This window comes from Cynoglossus semilaevis, chromosome 16, assembly GCF_000523025.1.
Source record: "Cynoglossus semilaevis isolate Cse_v1.0 chromosome 16, Cse_v1.0, whole genome shotgun sequence".
Classification (NCBI taxonomy): Eukaryota; Metazoa; Chordata; class Actinopteri; order Pleuronectiformes; family Cynoglossidae; genus Cynoglossus; species Cynoglossus semilaevis.
This window is the reverse complement of record NC_024322.1, coordinates 5644033-5664183: the sequence shown is the minus strand read 5'-3', so window position 1 is coordinate 5664183 and position 20151 is coordinate 5644033. Positions and strand designations below refer to the sequence as shown.

The window sequence follows — 20151 nt, the reverse complement described above, 5'->3', positions numbered from 1 at the left end:
CTAACAAGCGCCTATTAATTTTGTTAATGAGCTGCAGCTTAAATCTCTCCTGGAGGGAAACTGATAAAGACAGAGTCTGTTGATGAGCTGAGGTGGAAGGAACAATCTGATTGGTTCAAAAAGCCGTTAAAGCCAGTGGAGGGATGGGGGGTTTATCCTCCCCTCATGTCTCTCTGTGGTCCTGACCTGCTTATCTCTGACAACTACACACACGCACACACACACACACACACACACACACACACACACAGGACAGAGAGCAGGACTGTTTACAGCCCAGGCATTGGCATCTATTTGTATATGTGTTGTCCAGTTGTCAGCTTCATATCAGTAACCTCCTATAGGGAGTGTGTGTGTATGTTGGAGGACAACAAGATAAAACTGCTTCTCACCACAATCACCCCTAAAAGGTGTCTGTAGAGGATAGGTCCAAACGTTCTAAGACAATTTGAGATAAATATTTATATTGAAAATAACAAAGGAATTTCTCTACATGTCCGTCATTAAATCTGAACACTAACCAGTGTTTCCGTCAGTCCTAAGGGATCAAAAACCACTTTGACAAAAATGGAATTTAGTTCATAACATCCATTAATAATTCATTACAGGCCAAATGATGAAGTGAAAAAGTTCACAAGAAATCTAAAAAAACACCTCTGACAACAGCTGTTGAAAAGATGAATGAACTCAACATCATCAACATGTTCATTCTATTGTACTAGAAACAATTAATTAGGTAAAAAAAATATGTGGGTAGTCTTCTCTTATGTGTTGTTAGACTGAGGGTTACTGGAGATGTGTGAGGAAGCAGTGTCAGAGAGGAAAAGGGAAGAAAAGGAAGACAGTCCAGACTGTCGGGTCAGGAGGTCATCCCAAAGACCTGAAGACAGAGACAGAGAGAGTGGGCTGGGGCGTAAGGTTTCAAATAATGTGTCCCTCGGCAATAAACTTAACCTGGAGATTATATTAAAGCTCACAAAGACAGTAGTGTGCTACTAACATGTTATGTACAGATCAATTAATCATATTTAATGTCTTGGTTATAGGTACTGCACTAAAGGAGCACCTATTAGCCTATGAAGTGTTAGCACCGTGCCGACCAAATTACATTTCCTGCATATCCTCAAATATCTCCAATATCACTGTTGAAGATGAATCTACACCATGTAGTTTCCAATTAAAAGGATGTAATAGAACTGAAAAAAGCGGCAGGGAAGTTTTAGAGTGGATGTGAAGTCTGTGAGGTTCTTTTATTCATTCATTCTATATCTAAACTCCCATTTCACATGGAAAATGACGTCAGCGGTGAAACAGAGACTGCAGTGTGATATCGTACTGGGACCTTCTCTTCTCTTGCACGTACGCACACACACATACTTACACACTCTTACACACACACATACTCATTAACAGCTGTGTCATCTCCCACAGTTCTCTGACTGGTTTCCAACTGTTGATGATTCATTAACAGACTCGGCTGGAGGTGAAACTTCACTTTCCCCTCGACGTGAGGCTTTGTATCTCAGCCAGTCTGTCCTCTGAATTCTTTCTCCCGCGGCTTTGACACTGAGTGAAGTCTGATGCAAACAGATGTATTTTATCAACCATCCAGAGCAAAGGAAATTGATAACCTATCCTGGGGAATGGTGGTGCCTTTAAGATACAAAATCTGAAATGCCACCACTCAAGACACGTCTTTTCTGCAGACTGAATGTTTAATGACAACTTCTGCTCTTGTATGAGAAAAAAGGAAGAGCTGACTTTAACACCCACATCACACTGTGACCTGCACTGTGGTGAGGTAAAAGTGAGATGGGTTGAAATGTTCCCACTATTCACTTTCAACCCTGACACAACTATTTCTGTCCCCTTTCACGTGCACAAGCAAGTGCTGCTCTGTGAAGGTCTGCAGGATCCAAAACCTTTGCTCAGACCATAAATGTTTAAATCGAAGCAGTACTTACATGCTCTGGGATAATTCTTTCTGTCTGTGCTGACTTTAAAGATCCCTTCCAGAAACTCCTTGAAGATGCTGGATGAAATCCAGATTTGTCTGGCGCCTTAAAAAGATCCAATATGAGTCAAAGTTACTGTACATGCTGTACACGACACACATATAAAGTACAGTATATATCAATAAAAAGTACACATTTCAATGTAAACATTTAAAGGAGTGTTGATCCAGCTTTAACAAGCTGAGTGTTTTGGTCATCATTTTTGTGATGAGGATTTGTGTGCGAATACCGTATTAAGTCTTAGCATGAAAATGGCAATAAAGTAACCTCAAACCAAAGTTAGGCTGCTGTTTGACTGTACACATCAGCACTGATTTAATAGTCCTAAATACTGCACCACTCTAACATACTTTTCTGCCACTCTTGACTTCTTCCTACAGTTCCACTGGTCCAAATTGATCCATCCAATGTTTTTGTTTGGTGTTCAGCATTTTTTTTTGGCAAAAGTTTAATTAGACTATGTATCCTTCTCTGGGACTAGCACCTTCTATGGGTGATTCTTTTTTAAAGCCTTTTAAGTCAACCAAACATTCCATATTTGTGGATAAACACAGATTTCTCATTTACTTTGTATATTTTCTTTCCATTACAGGATCTTATCAGGCATCTGACGAAACACACGGTACTTATTCATCAAAAGAGTGTAAGTGGAAAAATATAAGGGACACTCAAGACTATGGCATCAATCAGTCACTGTTAATCTGATCAGACACATGGTAACACATGTTGAATCTGACTGTTGTTCTGCACGTGTGTGTGTGTGCGTGTGTGTGTGTGTTCTGTTTCTCTGTCAGTGTCCTCTTGTTCATGTGACTCAAGACCCTCCCAAGCTATAAACACATGACCAAATACAGACTGTAAGTCACTTTGTGTTTCATGTTTTAAAGTCCCACACTAAAATAACCTTGTTTTGCCGTTTGTCCGTCAGGAACAGATCATATGAATGCAACACAGCTGGCACATGATGAAAAAGAAAAAGAAATCCCACACAACAAAGCTGAGAGAGACTGTATACACATCCTCAACATCAACACTTTTTTTTACTTTGTTAGTTCCTGTTGCTATTTAGTCTATGGTGAGACATAATAGGACAACACAACTTCAACTTTCCCTGATCTGGTTTTAAAAGTAAAAACTTAGTAACCACAGCAAACACTTGGAACTTCCTCTTTTGCTTTTCACTCCCAAAAACACTCAGTGGAAAAGAGCCACCACTGGGGAGGTTAAAACACACGCTGCCCTGCATCGACAGATGCTGACTTTTATGTTTCCGTAACTCCCTCTTCCTGTCAACGCGGGAAGATTACTCCTGTCAAGGTCTTTGCTCTTTGAGGAAGCGAAAAATAAAAGTATGTAATGCTGACCTATCAAAATAAGAGTTTGGTCCTTCACCTCTACAACAGAGGGCGCACATAACATCCTGCATGCACACACACAGGCCCAAGCAAACGTACAATGTCTGCCCCACACACACACACATTTGGTTCTCCACAATTAATTACAATGTATTATTGGTGAATTTTATTGTTTTATTTTTAACTTTTTAATCCTATTCAAATAGCATGTGGTCGCCTGTAACTTATGAAACTACATAAAACTAAACAAATAAACTGTACAAGTTATGGATAAAATACAGTTGTATAAAGGTGTTATGTCTGCACAAACAGTCATAGGAAACAGACAGTGGTCTAAATTTGTTTCTATTATTCTACTGTGTTCTGTTTTATTTAGTCAAATTCAAATAGAAACCATAATGTAATGTTTTTAAATATAAGTCATCGCATGGTCAATTCATCCTTTGTCTTAAACAATAAGGAATATTCTGAAGCAGCTGACAGATGTACTCTGTATGTGTCTGTGTCTGCATAATCACTATGGTAACACCTCCTAAAATACACTCTTGTTTGCTTTCTTGTTAAAAAAAACACTGAACAACACATACAACAGAATAGCAGGAAAGGGACGTCCTGTGAGGGCACAGCATCAGTGAGCACAGCCAATCAGAGACTAGCGTTACAGGGAAATAACTTCCTGTCGACTCAACGCCTGGAGGGAAACTCAGTAAACTGTCTTTGATTCTTATTGATAACAAAACACTGTTGTGCAGACAGAGAGCTCCACCACTGTGGTTTCTAATGGCAAACACAATTAGTAGTGGATAAAAAAAAGAATTTACCATTTTGTTGAATTCTTCCCCCAGTTCCCATAACACACTACACATACAAACGGTTACAGGTTTGTATAACATATAGCTAGAAATTGGCTAAAAAAAAAGGTCAAGAAAATTACTAAAATAGCACACAAATAAATAAAAGGTAGCCACAACTATAACTCAAAGATTTTTTTAAAAAAATCCTAAAAATAACAGATAAAAATGTGCCATACAAAACGACTTAATTTAGGATTTATTATCATAACTCAATCCTTACTTCTCATTTGAATACAAATTTTGAATTTAGCAACAATGTACATGTACAAGTTTAACAGCAAAATAAAGTGGGTCAAAGGTGAAAGGCAACACTGAGTTTACACACACACACAGGGTTTTAAACCTATGACGAACACTAATCTTTTTTGCACAGAATCATTTCAGGAAAGATGATGATAAAAAAATGTTGTTTTTGTCACTTTTGCCGACAGCAATGTTGACATCAGGAAGTTGAACAGCTGGCGTAACTGGAGGCATTGCTACAAACACTCTCCATTAACAGCTGTTCTGACCAGGGGCGAGAGACATAGGAAAATACAGGGACAGACAGAGCAAAAGAAAGTCAAATCATTCATATCACTCATCAGTCAAAGTCTTTACACACCAGAAGTCCAAGATTGATTTGAAACTTAATGTTTTTTTTATCCAAGTGTGCACCACTTTAGAAGAAGAACCCAAATACAGACGTGAACAGTGTGGTGATATTTAATCTCTCGAAATAACAGATTTACGAGTGACTCTGAATAATCTGACAGGAGAGACAAGAGAAATGTTGAAGAAAAAATGTGAAGGAAACATTTATTTTGACATATTCAGAGATTATCTGAAAACTGCATATATCAGTAACTATATCTGCCAACTCAAGAGTCGAACACAGAAGGCTCCCAGTGGACAGGTTGGGAATAGCAGGTTTAAGATTTTTATCACAAAGAGGAAACGAGGAGGAAATAATAAACAATAAGTTCTGTAAAAGATAAATTAATTCAAAAAGTCACTTCATATATTTGACAGAATTATCACTGTTTTTTTCCCTCAGACTTCCTTATGGTAAAATGAAAACAGAAACAATTGTAGCATTCAGACTAATAAACATAAAGAAGAAGAGATGTGATATATGATCAGAGCATATGCACAGATGTGTACTTATGTATATCTGTACTTGTTTAGGGTATATATGTCTACTTGTGTAGGTGTAAATGTGTACTTCCATATATGTATGTATACAGACAAATAAATACCGGATGTAATTAAAGAGTAATTGTATCCTTCCTGTCTGCAGTTCCCATGATGAATGTGGGAGAGACAGTAAGTCCACCAGACCCTAGAAGTTAGAAGTATTACTGCCTAGCAGCATGCAAAAACAGAAGTGTATGAACACACACTGTCACACACACATTGATGTCCACTAATTGAGATGATCTATTAATAGTCCAATCTCTCCTGAGGTAACCATAGCTACATCAACCCAAGCTCAACAAAACTTAAACATTGTAATATTTTACTTCATCACAGACAGAGGAGCGGCTCAGGGACTCGGAGGAGGTGACCACTGACCCCTAACCTCCCAGTGCTGGAATAACCTTTCACCTTGGTAAGAAAAAAAATGCAGAGCTGCAGATGTGACAACAGAGCTCCATTCTGCTGTCCAACAACTAATGTGCATGTGTGTGTTTGTGTTCTGGCCTCTTCATCATTTATACAGAAAGCGTTGTCAGATCTAGGACAAAACAGAACAATGGAGCTGAAATGAAGAAACCCTAGTTTGTGTCTCTTTAGAGTTACATTTTGCTCAGGTTTAGCCACGATTAGATAACAACGACCATTACGTAAAATATTCAGTGGAATTACATTTACGGTAGTTGCAATAAACGTGGAGCAGTTTATTTGTATAAGAACATAAGGATGATTTTTCATCAGCCTGTAGCAGACATCAGGTGATAACTGAGTTTTATTATTTCTTCAACAATGACTGACAATGTACAGACAACGAGCAGCAGACACTGGAGGTCAGCAGACCTGTTTTTGTTATTATGAACTCTATCAACCAGCCATGTTTTCTTCAGAGCACATGTTCATTTGCACCATTAATCAACTTGATGGTTACAGCCCAAACAACCTTCACGTTTTTAAACCAAGAACCATCTCAGATGGAGATGTGTCAGGTGCAGCAGAAACTTTAGGCAAACTTGTCATCCCTTTTAAATATAATGGCGGAGGCTGCCTGTCTGCGTGAACATAATGACAGCAAGGGCTGAGTGAGAACAAATACATTTCTTAAGGGATGTTACAAGATTTAGTTGTTTGTTTATTATTTGTATTATTTGTTAATTTGTTGTATTCTGTTTGATCTTTGAATTAATTTGTTAAATTAGTATTTTTTAAATAGTGAAGTGATTAATTTATTTGGTTGAATTAATCCTTTTCTCTTAGATTTCTTCTGAGTAAACACAACACTGTGATGTACAAAGGCTCTTGCTTTTATAAGTTAGCACCCTTCATAATAAGGCACATAAAAATAAAAATGAGTGTAAATGATATTTCACTCTCCTACTTAAGATATCTAGGCTGCGCCAACACCAGAATCAGCAGATTGCTATTGGAAAATATGATGTTGTTGTTTCACGTCATATCATCTCACGTGTTTTGTCATTTCCACCCTTGTTGACCTTTTGGCACAGAGTAAAAAAGGGGAAGTAAAAGAAGAATAAAATGTAGTGAGCAACAGATGCTTCCCCTCCTGAGACCAGTGTGCCGTTGCAGCAGCAACACCATGATTAATGAGAAAACCCCTATTAACAGGCGTGCGCACACACACAACAGTGTCAACAATGTAGGTGATAAATGCAGAACTTGGTTCACTTAATGTGATGCTACATTGTTTTATATGATCCCTGTGGACTATCTAAATACTGAACACGCCTATAAATGTGTAGATACACTTTTGTTGTCTTACATCAGTGATTAAAGCTTTCTTGATCTTATTTCAGACAAGAACTAATTTAGAGAGATGTTTATTGTCAGTACACTCCATGCCCAAGTGTAACAATTAATTTCTAGATTTCAATGAGGCAGTGTGTTTTAATGCTGCCAGTGCAGTGTCAAGAAAGCTCTGTCATTAAACCATCACAATTCTAACATTCTTAGTGTTATGTGTATTTTCTTGTACTAAATTATTTTACCAAAATACTATCACGATTGAAATGTCTCTAGGTCAAAGAGACTTTTGTTGTCTTAAATCAACACAGTCTCTACAATGCAGAGATGAAATGGACATAGCCCCTCTATGTCCATTTCAAATATTGAAAATAAATAAGGCCCTGGTTGAATATTTATAAATCTAATAATTTATTTATCTACGTATATATGAATTCATTGTTCTCTAATCAAAATTTTCGTGTAGTGTATGCATCATCTCCAGCAGAGGTCACCATTTAGCCAATACCAAAACACAGAGAATCAGGTCAGTTGTCGTGTCTACACTATATGGCTCCTTTTACTGTCCTGTCCAAAAAAATTTGCATTTTGGACCGGACCAAAAATTCAGCATGAATAAGTCGTTTATGTTGCATTACTGCCACCCTTTGCAAGATTTTAAGTAACTGCTTAGTTTTGTTGTGAATAATACTGCATATATACAAATATAAATAAATATAAATATATGCATATAAATACCTTGCAATCTTTACATTTGTATATTGTAATATGAAAACATATATCTATCCGAATTTAATTATTTTCATTTTATTTACATCTCTTTACGCTTTACCGTGGAGACACGCGCAACATTTGTTTGGACATCAACTCCCATAGTTCCCTGCGGTGCATTTTACCGGAAGAAAACCTGCGCTTTTCCTTTTCCCCTTCCTCTTTCCGTCAACGGAGTTTAGGTATGCAACTTACTGTTCGATTCCCTGTGAAATATCTAGTGTAAATCTTGTTTTTCTTAAACCATCCGTGTTAAAATTGTTTTGAAATATGTTCTGTTGTTGTATTAAAGTGAGCCCCGATTAATATTTTAGTTACAAACATGCTTCTTTTAGGAAATTTTAGCGGTTGACGGTAGCTCGTAGATGACATGGTGCTAAGATAGCGGTGATTAGCGGCTCTGAGGCCGGGCCAGTAGTGGTTACACACCGATTGTTGTTCGTATGTATATTGTGTGTCCCCGAGAGAAAATACAGCTTTTCTAATATGGATGTATTTATAGTAGTTACCCGCAATTTGCTATGTAAGTTTTGTGAAACAACGCAGTGCTGTGATTGCCTAGTTATTTGCGAATTTCAGTGGGTTAGCATGCTAGGCTAAATATATAGTTAAGGACAGACAAACAAGACAGAAATTGTCCTACCTTTAAATATTCCATTTTGTAGGCGTCGAAGTAATTATTCAGTACCGAACTGGACTGGGGACCTCAAAGGGTTTTAGGCTGTACGTTAAAATTCATTTTAACGTATCCATCACCAACATGTGTGACAGTGTTGTAGTACTGACCTCCGTTTACGTACAGGAAGTTGTAAGTGTAGTTGAGAAACTGAGGTTAATTTTATAGGAACAGATTTATTAGGGTCACGATATAATGTTGTCGCATTACAGTAGTTGCGTATGAAAATGCAATTTAAGAAAGTTTGTTTCCAGTTTACAAGAACAACATCCATGAGCAACAATTGTTATAAAATGTTTACTGAGTGATTAGTATTCTGACTGCATTACCTTTATTTTGTAAATCTGTTTCAGTGCAGGATGGGACGTGTAATCAGGGGACAGAGAAAGGGTGCCGGCTCTGTGTTCAAAGCCCACGTCAAGCACAGAAAAGGTGCTGCCAAACTCCGTCATATTGACTTCGCCGAACGCAATGGTTACATCAAGGGAATTGTAAAGGTAAGGAAATACTCTAACTTACCTTTTGGAGATGTTGTTTTTCTATTCACCCAGTATCCAAAGCTCTGAGTGATTTTCTGATAATGGTTTGCTCCGTCAGGATATTATCCATGACCCTGGCCGTGGCGCTCCCCTGGCCAAAGTGGCCTTCCGTGACCCATACCGCTTCAAGAAGAGGACCGAGCTCTTCATCGCTGCTGAGGGCATCCACACTGGACAGTTCATTTATTGTGGCAAGAAGGGTAAGAAGACAAAATGCAAATGCACCTGTTTAGTACTGTTGGGTACTTTTTGCTATTTTTGTTGACAATTCTTAACTAATTTTACCCATTGTTCAAAGAACAGCTAGTGCTAATGTGTTCTTGACGTCGGTTTGACATGAGTAGTGATTAAAGCTTTCTTGATCTTATTTCAGACAAGAACTAATTTAGAGAGATGTTTATTGTCAGTACACTCCATGCCCAAGTGTAACAATTAATTTCTAGATTTCAATGAGGCAGTGTGTTTTAATGCTGCCAGTGCAGTGTCAAGAAAGCTCTGTCATTAAACCATCACAATTCTAACATTCTTAGTGTTATGTGTATTTTCTTGTACTAAATTATTTTACCAACATACTATCACGATTGAAATGTCTCTAGGTCAAAGAATTTTTTGTGTATTACCTTATTGGCTTAGATTAGTGTGGTTGTGTTGTCGTGCTAATAATGACATCACAAGGTTTTGACGTATGTAGAATTTGGGTAATGCTGGACATAAAATGTAAAATGAAATGAGTTGTCCTTAGATAAAGTTTATATCTTGTCATTTTTTCTACAGCTCAGCTGAACATCGGTAATGTCCTGCCTGTTGGCGTCATGCCTGAGGGAACCATTATCTGCAGCTTGGAAGAGAAACCTGGCGACAGAGGCAAACTGGCCCGTGCTTCGGGGAACTATGCCACAGTCATCTCTCACAACCCTGAGACTAAGAAGTCCAGAGTCAAGCTGCCCTCAGGTGCCAAGAAGGTCATCGCCTCTGCTAACAGAGCTGTTGTTGGTAAGATGACCTTTGTTACTTATTTCCTGTTCCCTGTGTATTAAAGGAACCAACTGTTTTGTTTCCTTCATGTGTTATCTGTGAGGTGTATTCTAACCAGCTTTTCCACTTTAAGGTGTTGTTGCTGGTGGTGGTCGTATCGACAAACCCATCCTGAAGGCCGGTCGTGCCTACCACAAATACAAGGCCAAGAGGAACTGCTGGCCACGTGTCCGTGGTGTGGCTATGAACGTAAGTCTTCATGAGCGTTGTCACACTGTTTACATTATGGTCTGGTGAATTAATGTGTATGTGAGAGAAGGGCAGTGTTGTAATTTCTTAAAGTCTGTTCCTGTAATCGATGTTCTTTTTTTACTGCTCTTCCCACAGCCCGTTGAGCATCCCTTCGGTGGTGGTAACCATCAGCACATTGGTAAACCCTCAACAATCAGGAGGGACGCACCTGCTGGTCGCAAGGTCGGTCTTATCGCTGCCCGTCGTACAGGCAGACTGCGTGGAACAAAGACTGTCCAGGAGAAGGAGAACTAAATCTGAGATTCTTGATAATAAAAGATGTTCCAAAAAATCTGATATGAATTGTCTTTGGGGTTTTATGGGGTACAGATGCATCATTTGTCTGAACACACCACAAGCTTAAGTATTTCCATCAAAGAAATTAAATATTTTTATAAACATCCTGTTGTCACTTGGATTAAGTTGAAACGGTATCCAAACAAATTACAAATTATTGGTTATTCTGGTGTGTAATCATGACCAGACTTGATAATGTGAACAGAGGTTCTAAACTGCAGTAATGCTTAATTATGCTGACAATACATATACATATGAAAATACAGGCTGGGGGTCTGCCTGCTGGGCATTGCTGCCTGACGCACCTCCTCCAGTGCCTTTGCACAAACAGCAGATTAATAATTGTTTTAATGTTGGTTTAATGTTTATTTAAAGACTCGTATGTCTAAGCTCTTAAAAAGATAAATGAGTCATTAATAACATCTCCTAAAGGCTACCAGTTTGAGACTATTTTAAAAATTATAATGTACTCCATAAAGGGAAAAACACAGCAGTCACAGTTAAAGGACAACATGAAATTGGACCAAAATGTCCATCCATCCTTGAATATGTGATGAAGCATCATCAAAGCCAGTTGTCGCTAATGTCTGACTGGTTTAAATCCAGAAAACCAGAAGCATTGTTCTATCTTCACCAAAAAGACAAGCAAACCTACTGTTTTCCAGCCTCTACCCTAAAGACGCTGAAGGTGGGACTAACCTACAGACTGGATGAGAACTAGTCGCTCAGAGACAAAATTGTGGCTCTGAAGAAACTAGTCTTCCAGCTACTGAAAAATAAGCTTGAAATGAAGTGTCTAAGCACGTTAACCAACAAATCCAGTCAGCTGGAGTCACTTGAAGTGAAGAAACAGTTATTCAGATGCAGTAACAGAAGAAGGCAGAGTGGAGAATGACAGAAAACAACAAAGAACCTGATCGAGCGGCTCGAGGCTCTGAAGCCATCAGAGAGGAGAGAGAGAGGATATACAAACTGACGAAAGGTCTGACTCAGAGATGATGTTTTGGAAAAGGACTGAGGAAGACTTTTGAACCGAAGAACACAAACAGATAAAGCAGTTTGAGGCTCACCGCCATCCCAAAACATGTGCCTCCTAACCTGCACCACCCATTATTGACCTTTTGCCATTTTTTGATGTACAACAATAAAATACAGCTTTTAAACGTCTTGCGTCTGTACTATTATGTATGAAGGTAGAACTCTTGTTCACTGATGTCAAATAATTTCAAATGTGGTCAAATTATAATTTAAAAATATAATTTGGAGGACTACTACCAAAGTTGCATGTAGTTCTACACCTGCAGATTTCTGAACTGTATTCAACTAGAAATCTAACAACAGAATAGTTCCTTGATATATAGACAAAAATCATAATAATAAAGTAAAAATGTTAACTACAGAGTAATATATGACAGAGCCTTAATTTAAGAGTTGGTAAAATGCCACTAAATGAATAATGTGCAGCATCAGTGGAGAATCTTTACAATAATCTCCAATTGACATAACACCTTAAACCTTAGGAATAATTACTTTAACAGGGAAATAAACATCCAACAGCAACAGGTACACCAGCTGAACATCTTAATGCAGAAATCCTTAAAAGTCAATGACAGAATCATCATTGTGTTAAGGTGAATAATGCCAGCAGTTCTGAAGCTACAGGACCATCCAACCCAGTACAGGAATAATGTACCTAAAGAAGTGGCCATTGCATGAGAATGTGGAGCCATAATGAACTGTGGCTTTATATGAGAACAGATTTAATAAGGAAAAACAAAAAACCAGAGTAGGAAATGCAACTAAAAAAAAGGTCTTCATGTCAACTTCTTCACGAGTAAAATCAGACACAGACAAGATTCCATGTTCTTTATTTGCTAAGGGCGCAATGCTTTTTTTTTGTTATATTTCTGTGCACAAAAAACCTCACAAAGTGAAAGTCCACATCGCGACTGTAGCTCCAGAATTCAACGTCACACCATGGCCAAAACAAAAGTCGGCAAAAAACAGGGCGCAGAACTCTGTACAGTCAATATCTTCTTTAAAAATAACACAAGGACAAAATGTTCCTCTTAAATCAAATTCTATTTTAGTGAAATACAACAAAATAAATTCTATAAAATAAGAGCAAAATATTTAAATATAATACGGTGGGCAGAATATTTTCACTTGCAGGAGTATTTGGTATGTTTTTAGACAAAAAAAAGTAAAATTCCAAAAAAAGAAAAAAGAAAAAAGAAATACACGCATTCAAGTTACCAATTAAATACAGTATTTACTGATGTGTTGTTTTTTTTTTTTAACCTTTTACTCCTACAAAATTACAAGTTAGCTCGGGTTTCAACATGACTAACCACCTGCTATTCTGACGGTACAACCCTGTCTCTGATGGAGTGGGAGGGCGAAGGTCTGACTGCCACTCAGGTTTGGACTCTTTGTCACCTGAACTGCAGCCAGACCTTAAATCCTGACCAGCTCCATGACAGAGAGGAAGCCTATGGGCAACATGTCTGTCTACGACTAGGCTCTACTGTAGAGACCGAAACAAACCACACAGTCGATGATTCACCAGAAAGCCCTGTGCAGTGACTCTGTTGCATACAAGTTTCATTTTTGTAGAATTCCTATAGATGAAAAAGCTAAGCTGTCTATCCCACCATAACTGGCTGTCGAATGTAAAGGTGTAAGATTACGATGAGCAATTGAAAAGCCTACTTGTTCATACACCGCTTCAAAATATTGCCCTTACTGTAGATAGGGTATATGAGTAAAAAAAAACAAAAAAAGAGGAAGGAAAAGAAAACACACACAAAGGGTAGCTACACCCTCCTGGAGATGTGGATTACAAACAGTTTAAGGTTGTTATGTCACAAGTCTTCCCTTGGGCTACACTACTTCTGGTGAGAAGCCATGCTAAATGTTACAGCATATTAATTAGAGCTTCAAAAAGGGTTGAATCCTGGAATAAAAAAAAGAAAGAAAAAAGGGGGAAAAAAGAAAGGCAATGAGTTTCAGAACTATGTTGCATCACTGCTTTTTCACGTCAACCAAACACCGTAGAAGTCCACCCGACCAATTCTGGCTCTCATAATTAAAACCAACCACAGCTTGTGTGTTGATTTGGCATGGGTCAGAAAGTTGCCGAGGAGCTTAAGAATAATATCAACTATGATAATAATAATGCCTCTTTCTACAGTTGAATGACCTGGAACTGTCCGATGGTAGAACAAACTTTACTGCCGAGCATGGGTGATAAAACAAAGAGGAGTCGTCGTCTTCTTACAGTTTTTTTGGGCATTTTCTTTCTTTTTTTTTTTTTTTTTTTTTTCTTATTTATAATATCCATTTTTCATTACATTTCCAACATCTCCCAACAGCAAACCAAACAAGAGTTATGCTACTGGGGGACCCCAACAGTCAGGAACATTAAGATACTATGTACACCTTTATGTCGTGTAGACAAGCGCATCAGCATCGTCAGCTCGGACTAAAATTTGTTGGTTTTTTTTTTTCTTCTTATATTTAGAACTCTTGTCCGCTCCCTCGCCTCTGCAGCCACCTGCTGGCTGCTGTCACACACTTGGACACCCCCAGGCCAGGGAAGAGCACCTCCCCAGGACTGATAGCAGCCATGAGTGGTGAGGTTGGTAAGGGTTGATGGGTTGGTAAGAGGCCTGGCTCTGCCCTGACCTGGGGCCAGAGAGAGAGAAATAAGAGAGAGGCGCCTGATGAGGAGCTCCGTAGACCAAAAATTATGTTGAGGAAGGAGAGCAGGACGATGGAGGCTCGAGGCACAGCAGAGGAAGAAGAGGAGGGGCTGTTACTCCTTAGGTGGGACAGGTGCCGGGGCAGAGGTGGGAGCTGGGGTCACCTCCTCGCCACTCTCCCAGTTCTCTTGTGCTCGCGGGCCTGGACCAGGAGTGGGACCAGGAACTGGGGTGGAGGTTTGGGTTGGACCGGGAGTCGGGGCAGAGGCAGGTCCAGGACGTTGGGGGTTGTTCATGTGCTGAGCAGCAGGACCGGTGTACGGCTGCCCATGAGGATGGTTGTTCTGTGAAAGAGGAGATGGGTGAGAAATGACTACAAAAAATATTTTTTCCGAATACATTAGTATAGAATATTACAACACACTAAAATTCACACATTGATTTCCAATTCAGTGTTTAAACCCAACCTAAAGATGGTGACAGTCCTTGAAATTGCAAAGTACACAAACAAAAATGTTTTTACTGGTATCTGTTTGTTAAAAAAAAATTTAAAAAGGTATCAGGGAACGCTATTACTGACTTGCTGGAACTGAGTGGTTCCAGGAGAGTGTGGGTACAAGGAGGTGTCCTCAGGGGGAGAGGAGTCTTGATCATCAGGTGCCTCCTGTTCATCTGGCTCCTGCAGATGACGGGGGATAAAAGAAAAAAAAAAAAAAAAAAAGGATTTTATTTCCATATTTAAAATGAAAAAAAAAAAAAAAAAGGATTTTATTTTCATATTTAAAATGAAAAAAAAAAAAAAAAAAAAGAAAAAAAAAAGGATTTTATTTCCATATTTAAAATGAAAAAAAAAAAAAAAAAAGGATTTTTTTTTCATTTTTAAAATGAAAAAACAAATGAAAAAACAAACAAAAACAAAACACTGACAATGGATGTATCAGAAATGTCCCTCAATATTTCAACAAGGCAGTGGGTGTAGATCTAAATCCTCTTTATTTCAGTCAGACATGGTTGCGTGGGAGAGTCAAAGGTCTAACTGTGTTTATTCAAGTGATGTGTGGGAAGATTCTACGTCTGAGAGCTGCTGCTTAGATTTCCTTTGACTGTGTTATTACAGAACTAAATAAATCAATGAATAAGTCATGTTAACTGTTGGTGACGTGTTTTAGTTTGATCCTGATTATATAAATATTCTCTAGTCTAGTCAAAGTGCCAAAATGGTACCCAGGAAAGCCCTGTTATTAATCTTTGTTAGAACGTTGTAAAGGCCCAAAGGGTTAACCAATCAGGTCTGAACATGTTACAGTCTCTGCCATGTCTGACCTGGGTGATGATCAAAATTAAGAGAATTTAGTTTCATTCATTTTTTTTATCCTGAATGTCATGGTGCCTGGAATACTGACCTTCCCTGGGCTTCCCTGGGTAAACTTGAGCTGTGTATGAAATATTACAGGAGAAGTGTGTCACTTGACTGGATTTGTCAACATTAAAATACACGTCTTTGAGTTTAATACAAACAAGTAGTTAGAGAACAAATTCTGCTGCAAAGTTCAACATTTCTTGGATTTAGCTTAGGAGATTATCTGTAACACATATTGGTTTGTGGGAAAAAACTAAAATGTGCAAGTTGTGATGAAAAGGCTGCTGCTGCTTCATTATACAGTATTTCTGCAGTCAATGTTCATAAAGACATTTTTCTGTAATGCTAACTTATTCACATTTAGTACGCATCAGACTTCATATTCATACGCCTAGTTGTTTTTCCAATACACTACACAATACTGTATGATCACATCTATTTGAAAATTCTTTAATACTACCTTAATTCTAATGTAATTATCAGATAACTAGTAAAGACGAACAGCTAGGAGGAATTTACAACACTGATGTTAAGTAGACTAAAAATACATCAAACAAATGACACAAATATCTCCTAAATGTGAGCCAACAGAATAAAACAAAATGAAACTCTGATATATGTACATAAATTACAATGTTAATCAAAAATCAAAAAGGATATGTATGTGAACAGACTTACAAACAAATACATAAATCAAAGTCACTTGGTCCTGGGTCTGTGCATGTAATAAAACTGCTTTTCTCTTTCAGGTATAATGTGTTTGTCACGTGTGCTGTAAATACAACATCAGTGCATTTACCTCCTCGGGACAGAGTTCACAGGCCTTGGCCAGCGTCATACGGGCACTGTGTGAGCGCTCTAGGAAATATCCATTGGACGTCTCGTTGCTCTGAACAGGGGGTGACCAGTTGTTGTACGTGTACTGAGGGTTTCCTGTGTAGGGTCTCCTCTCCAGCTCGTCCCCTAACCACTCCACAGCCCATGTCCATTTTCGTTTCAGGTCCCCGTTACTCTGTGAGTATAGTGAAAACACTTTGGTAAGTACAGAGGGAAAATACTGTATGAATAAAAAGGCCAAACTTGGTATATTGCTTTATGGCTGTCATATCCTTATTCATCTGATCATTCACAGAGTAAAAATATGAAAAACAAAATGGCTGTATATTCCCAGAAAAGAAAGACAATTCTCAACATTGATCTATAGGACGTTGGCATTGGCTTGTAGAAATTGTTGCGTTTGCAACAATCAGTGTACAGCCGCAAGCAACTAATTTGACAGGTGTGTCAGTCCATGTGTTACAATGTCTTAAAATTTCAATCTAATTTAAAAAAAGCAAAACAAATTTTTGACAACCCTGTATGGCTCACATGTATGCGACATATCAGGGGACAATACCTGTAGGATCTGATAAGCCACTGAGCAGTTGCTGAACAGTGCCACCATGCACTTGATGCACTGGTAGGCCCTCTTTTGATAGTGGTTTTTGGAGCGCTGGATGGTGTCAAACAGCCCGTCTCTATCGTCAGGAATTCCCTTTAGCACATTGTGGATCCTACACAAACCAAAAAGAGAAAATAATTTAAGACTTACAGCTTGATAAAAAAAAAACTTTTATCAAGCTTTTATCAGATTTGCTCAGGAACATGAGCAGATATTCTGACCTGTGTGTCTGCCACGAGTCCTCAATAAGAAGGATCTGTAGCAGCAGGTCCAGATAAGGCCTTAGCTCATAGGTATAGGAGTATGCCACCTGCAGAAAGCATACTTACAACTAAATATGGACTCTTCAGAGTAACATGTGACTAAAGCAATAACAAAAATAATACCCTGGTGCCTAAACATGAAGTATTTACCTGCCAGAGAAGCTCACTAAGCACAGTGGAGGAGAATTGAGGATTCTCCCAGCAGCTGAAGCGAAGTAGCTTCACTGTCTCCTCTGAGTTGCTGCAGTCTTCAATAATCTTCTTCACATAGCTGGTCCTCACAAACAGGATCTCTGCCACTAGTTGCTGCACAGGCATCACTGGGGCTGTGAGGTTGGGGTCGCCGTAAGGGTTAGGAAGAGGAGGATTACCTGCAGAGAGTAGAAAAGAATACTTTAGGAGACACTAATCTGAGTATGATGATGATGATTGTGTCTCAACTACTGGTCTGTGTAAGCCCTCAGCTCCAAGCTCCCGCGACACAGCGCAGACTCAGAGTGGCAGGTATTGTCAGTCACTACATCCTGAGCAAGGATGAAATCCTCATTGGGCGCTAGCTCTCCTCAAATATGTTCATCTCGTCTTCTAGACTCACCATTGATGGATGACTGCATGCGTGCAGAGACGTCACAGCAGCGGACGAGCTGAGAAACCACAGTGTAGAGCTTTCCCAACTCGGCGTACTGGTACTTAATGGCAGGTCCAGGGCCCTCATCCAGAGCAACCAACATAAATGTGGCAGGGACATTTAGCTTCAGCAACTGCGTCTTCTCTGCCAACCCTATATCATTAAAACATTTAAAGATGACAGAAAGTTGTATATATAAAAAAAAGTATGTATTTCTCTCTTCAAACCACCACACACAAAACAGATGTACGTGACATGCAGGCAATGCCCTCGTGCTCCTTACCAAGGTTGGCATACATGACAAAGAGGTTGAAGTACTGCTGCAGGTGACGGCCGTGTTCAGAAACCTCTCTTCTGAGCAGGTTGAGTACAGCTCTTAATAGACGGTCACTTAGACTGAGGTTGTCACAGCTCTGATGTACAAGGAGAGTAAACAACACATCCAAGTATTTTCATTAATTTTCAGTTTGCTTAATGTAACATTTATCATGTGTATACCAGCCACTTTTTTCTTTAAAAATGGAGGTTTACAATTCCAGTATCCTTTGGCTGTGTTTATTTCTTGTTCTTGTCCTACAATAATGCCAGGCAACAAACTAGAATTGACAAATTTATTCCAACAAGCATCTTTACTCTCCATCTCAAGTGCAAGGAAAATATTTTGAAAGCGTGCTGCGCTAATGCTAGCCATGCTATGCCATTTATCTGGACGTTTGTCAGATGTTGAAGCACCATCCCAATTAAAATAATAAGTCCAGCTGGTGGTTGAAGTTGTTTTTCTATCAATAATGACATACATAGTTTTTAAAGATCTCTAGTTTCACATATCTGTATGAAACAGGCTAAACATCTCAATAACTACGTAATGGACCCTTCTCGACCAAACCATGAAGCTTTATAAGGAGCAGTAATATGAACATGGGGAGTCAGACACCAACCTGAGTTGAGGGTCCAGGCGAGGTGGTGGGGGAAGGGCAGGGCCCGTCTTGCAGTGAGAAGTGAGCGATGAAGACAATGAGCTTGGCGAACGCCCCACGGACCTCAGCACTCGGGCACTCTAGCAAGTACTCCGAGAAACGGTTGGGGTAAGCAAATAGGACGTTGTGTGCAAACCAAAAGCGTACATTCTTGCTGTGTCTCAGCAGGATACAGAGGGCATCGTACCTACAGGGAAGGACAGATTATGTGATGTAAAATGAAAAAAAAAAAACAAGAACAGAAAGAGAAGCAAAGGATCCAGGAGAGGAAGAGAAATCTTACCAGTCACTGGCAGGACCCCGTACTACTTTCTTGGTGTGGAAACCTGTGCTGAAGAGGAACCTAGCAGCCAGCTGAGCACTTATCATAGCAATCTCCTCTGCCTCAGGCAGAAGATGTTCTTGTCCTTTTGAAAAAGAGAAATATTAAAGTAGACATTGTCTAAGGAAAGTCTTTACAATGACTGCACTTCATTGCCTATAATCAACATTACTATGGTTTAAAACTAAACTCAAGTTTGATAATCTACAACTAGTTCAAATTTCCACACGAAAGAAGGAAAAGGATGAGGTAAGCTAAGATGGGCAATCTTTTTTTTTCAGAAAAAAAAAATACTTCATGTGAAAACATGCAACAAAATATGCACTAAAAACATCTATTCAACTCCATTAAATTATAAAAAAAACAAAACAACTAAGACAAACAAAACATAACAGCTCATAATGACACAGCAGGATGTGTCAAAGTAAAGACAAGAGACAGCACAGACATACACCCAGGGCATCGTACTGAATCAGCATGTTAGGTCAGTCAAGGTAATAGAAAACGCATGAAGTTTAAATGTTTGGCAGCCATAAGAACTCATTAGTGCTTTTTCTTTTTAACACTACAGTAAATCTCTTCAACTGATGCTGATGTTCCCATAAGTTAAAACTGTTAAAAGTTAAAACTGCTTTACCTGTAAGACTTGAAACAGTTGCAATTTTTTAGGGAGCTTAACTCCACTTTTGTTCCATATCTGGGTTATCCTATAGGCAATTTATTCTATTATTTTTGCTACTTTATTTTAT

At 38.8% G+C, this 20151-nt stretch overlaps 2 protein-coding genes across 11 annotated transcripts in view; one reads left to right on the top strand and one right to left on the bottom strand.

The window, feature by feature from the left end:
- Positions 1–8929: 8929 nt before the first annotated feature.
- On the top strand, positions 8930–10707 carry rpl8 (ribosomal protein L8). Its single transcript, XM_008328207.3, has 5 exons — positions 8930–9102; positions 9203–9344; positions 9919–10137; positions 10253–10368; positions 10507–10707. The coding sequence occupies exons 1-5, from the start codon at positions 8965–8967 to the stop codon at positions 10663–10665; spliced, it is 774 nt and encodes a 257-aa protein (XP_008326429.1). The 5' UTR covers positions 8930–8964; the 3' UTR covers positions 10666–10707.
- Positions 10708–12558: 1851 nt separating this feature from the next.
- Positions 12559–20151, bottom strand: part of usp9 (ubiquitin specific peptidase 9) — a 34072-nt gene continuing 26479 nt past the window's right edge. For 4 of the 10 annotated variants that reach the window (XM_017039905.2, XM_025063662.1, XM_025063664.1 and 1 more), the window contains 11 exons: positions 19364–19487; positions 19042–19267; positions 18387–18516; positions 18071–18256; positions 17626–17846; positions 17434–17522; positions 17168–17324; positions 16571–16783; positions 15815–15844; positions 14992–15090; positions 12559–14755 (listed from right to left, as the gene is read on the bottom strand). In XM_017039905.2, coding sequence (XP_016895394.1) covers positions 14525–14755; positions 14992–15090; positions 15815–15844; positions 16571–16783; positions 17168–17324; positions 17434–17522; positions 17626–17846; positions 18071–18256; positions 18387–18516; positions 19042–19267; positions 19364–19487 — 1706 coding nt within the window. In that variant the 3' untranslated portion in view covers positions 12559–14524. The remainder of the gene's footprint in view (positions 14756–14991; positions 15091–15814; positions 15845–16570; positions 16784–17167; positions 17325–17433; positions 17523–17625; positions 17847–18070; positions 18257–18386; positions 18517–19041; positions 19268–19363; positions 19488–20151) is intronic. The other 6 variants (XM_017039908.2, XM_017039904.2, XM_025063661.1 and 3 more) reach the window with 2 other exon arrangements.

Bases quoted from the DNA above. Each gene is read 5' to 3' on its own strand.
- rpl8 (XM_008328207.3), top strand. From the start codon at position 8,965: ATGGGACGTGTAATCAGGGGACAGAGAAAGGGTGCCGGCTCTGTGTTC. The intron at 9,103-9,202 runs GTAAGGAAATAC...TTGCTCCGTCAG, and splicing joins ACATCAAGGGAATTGTAAAG to GATATTATCCATGACCCTGG. The intron at 9,345-9,918 runs GTAAGAAGACAA...TTTTTTCTACAG, and splicing joins CATTTATTGTGGCAAGAAGG to CTCAGCTGAACATCGGTAAT.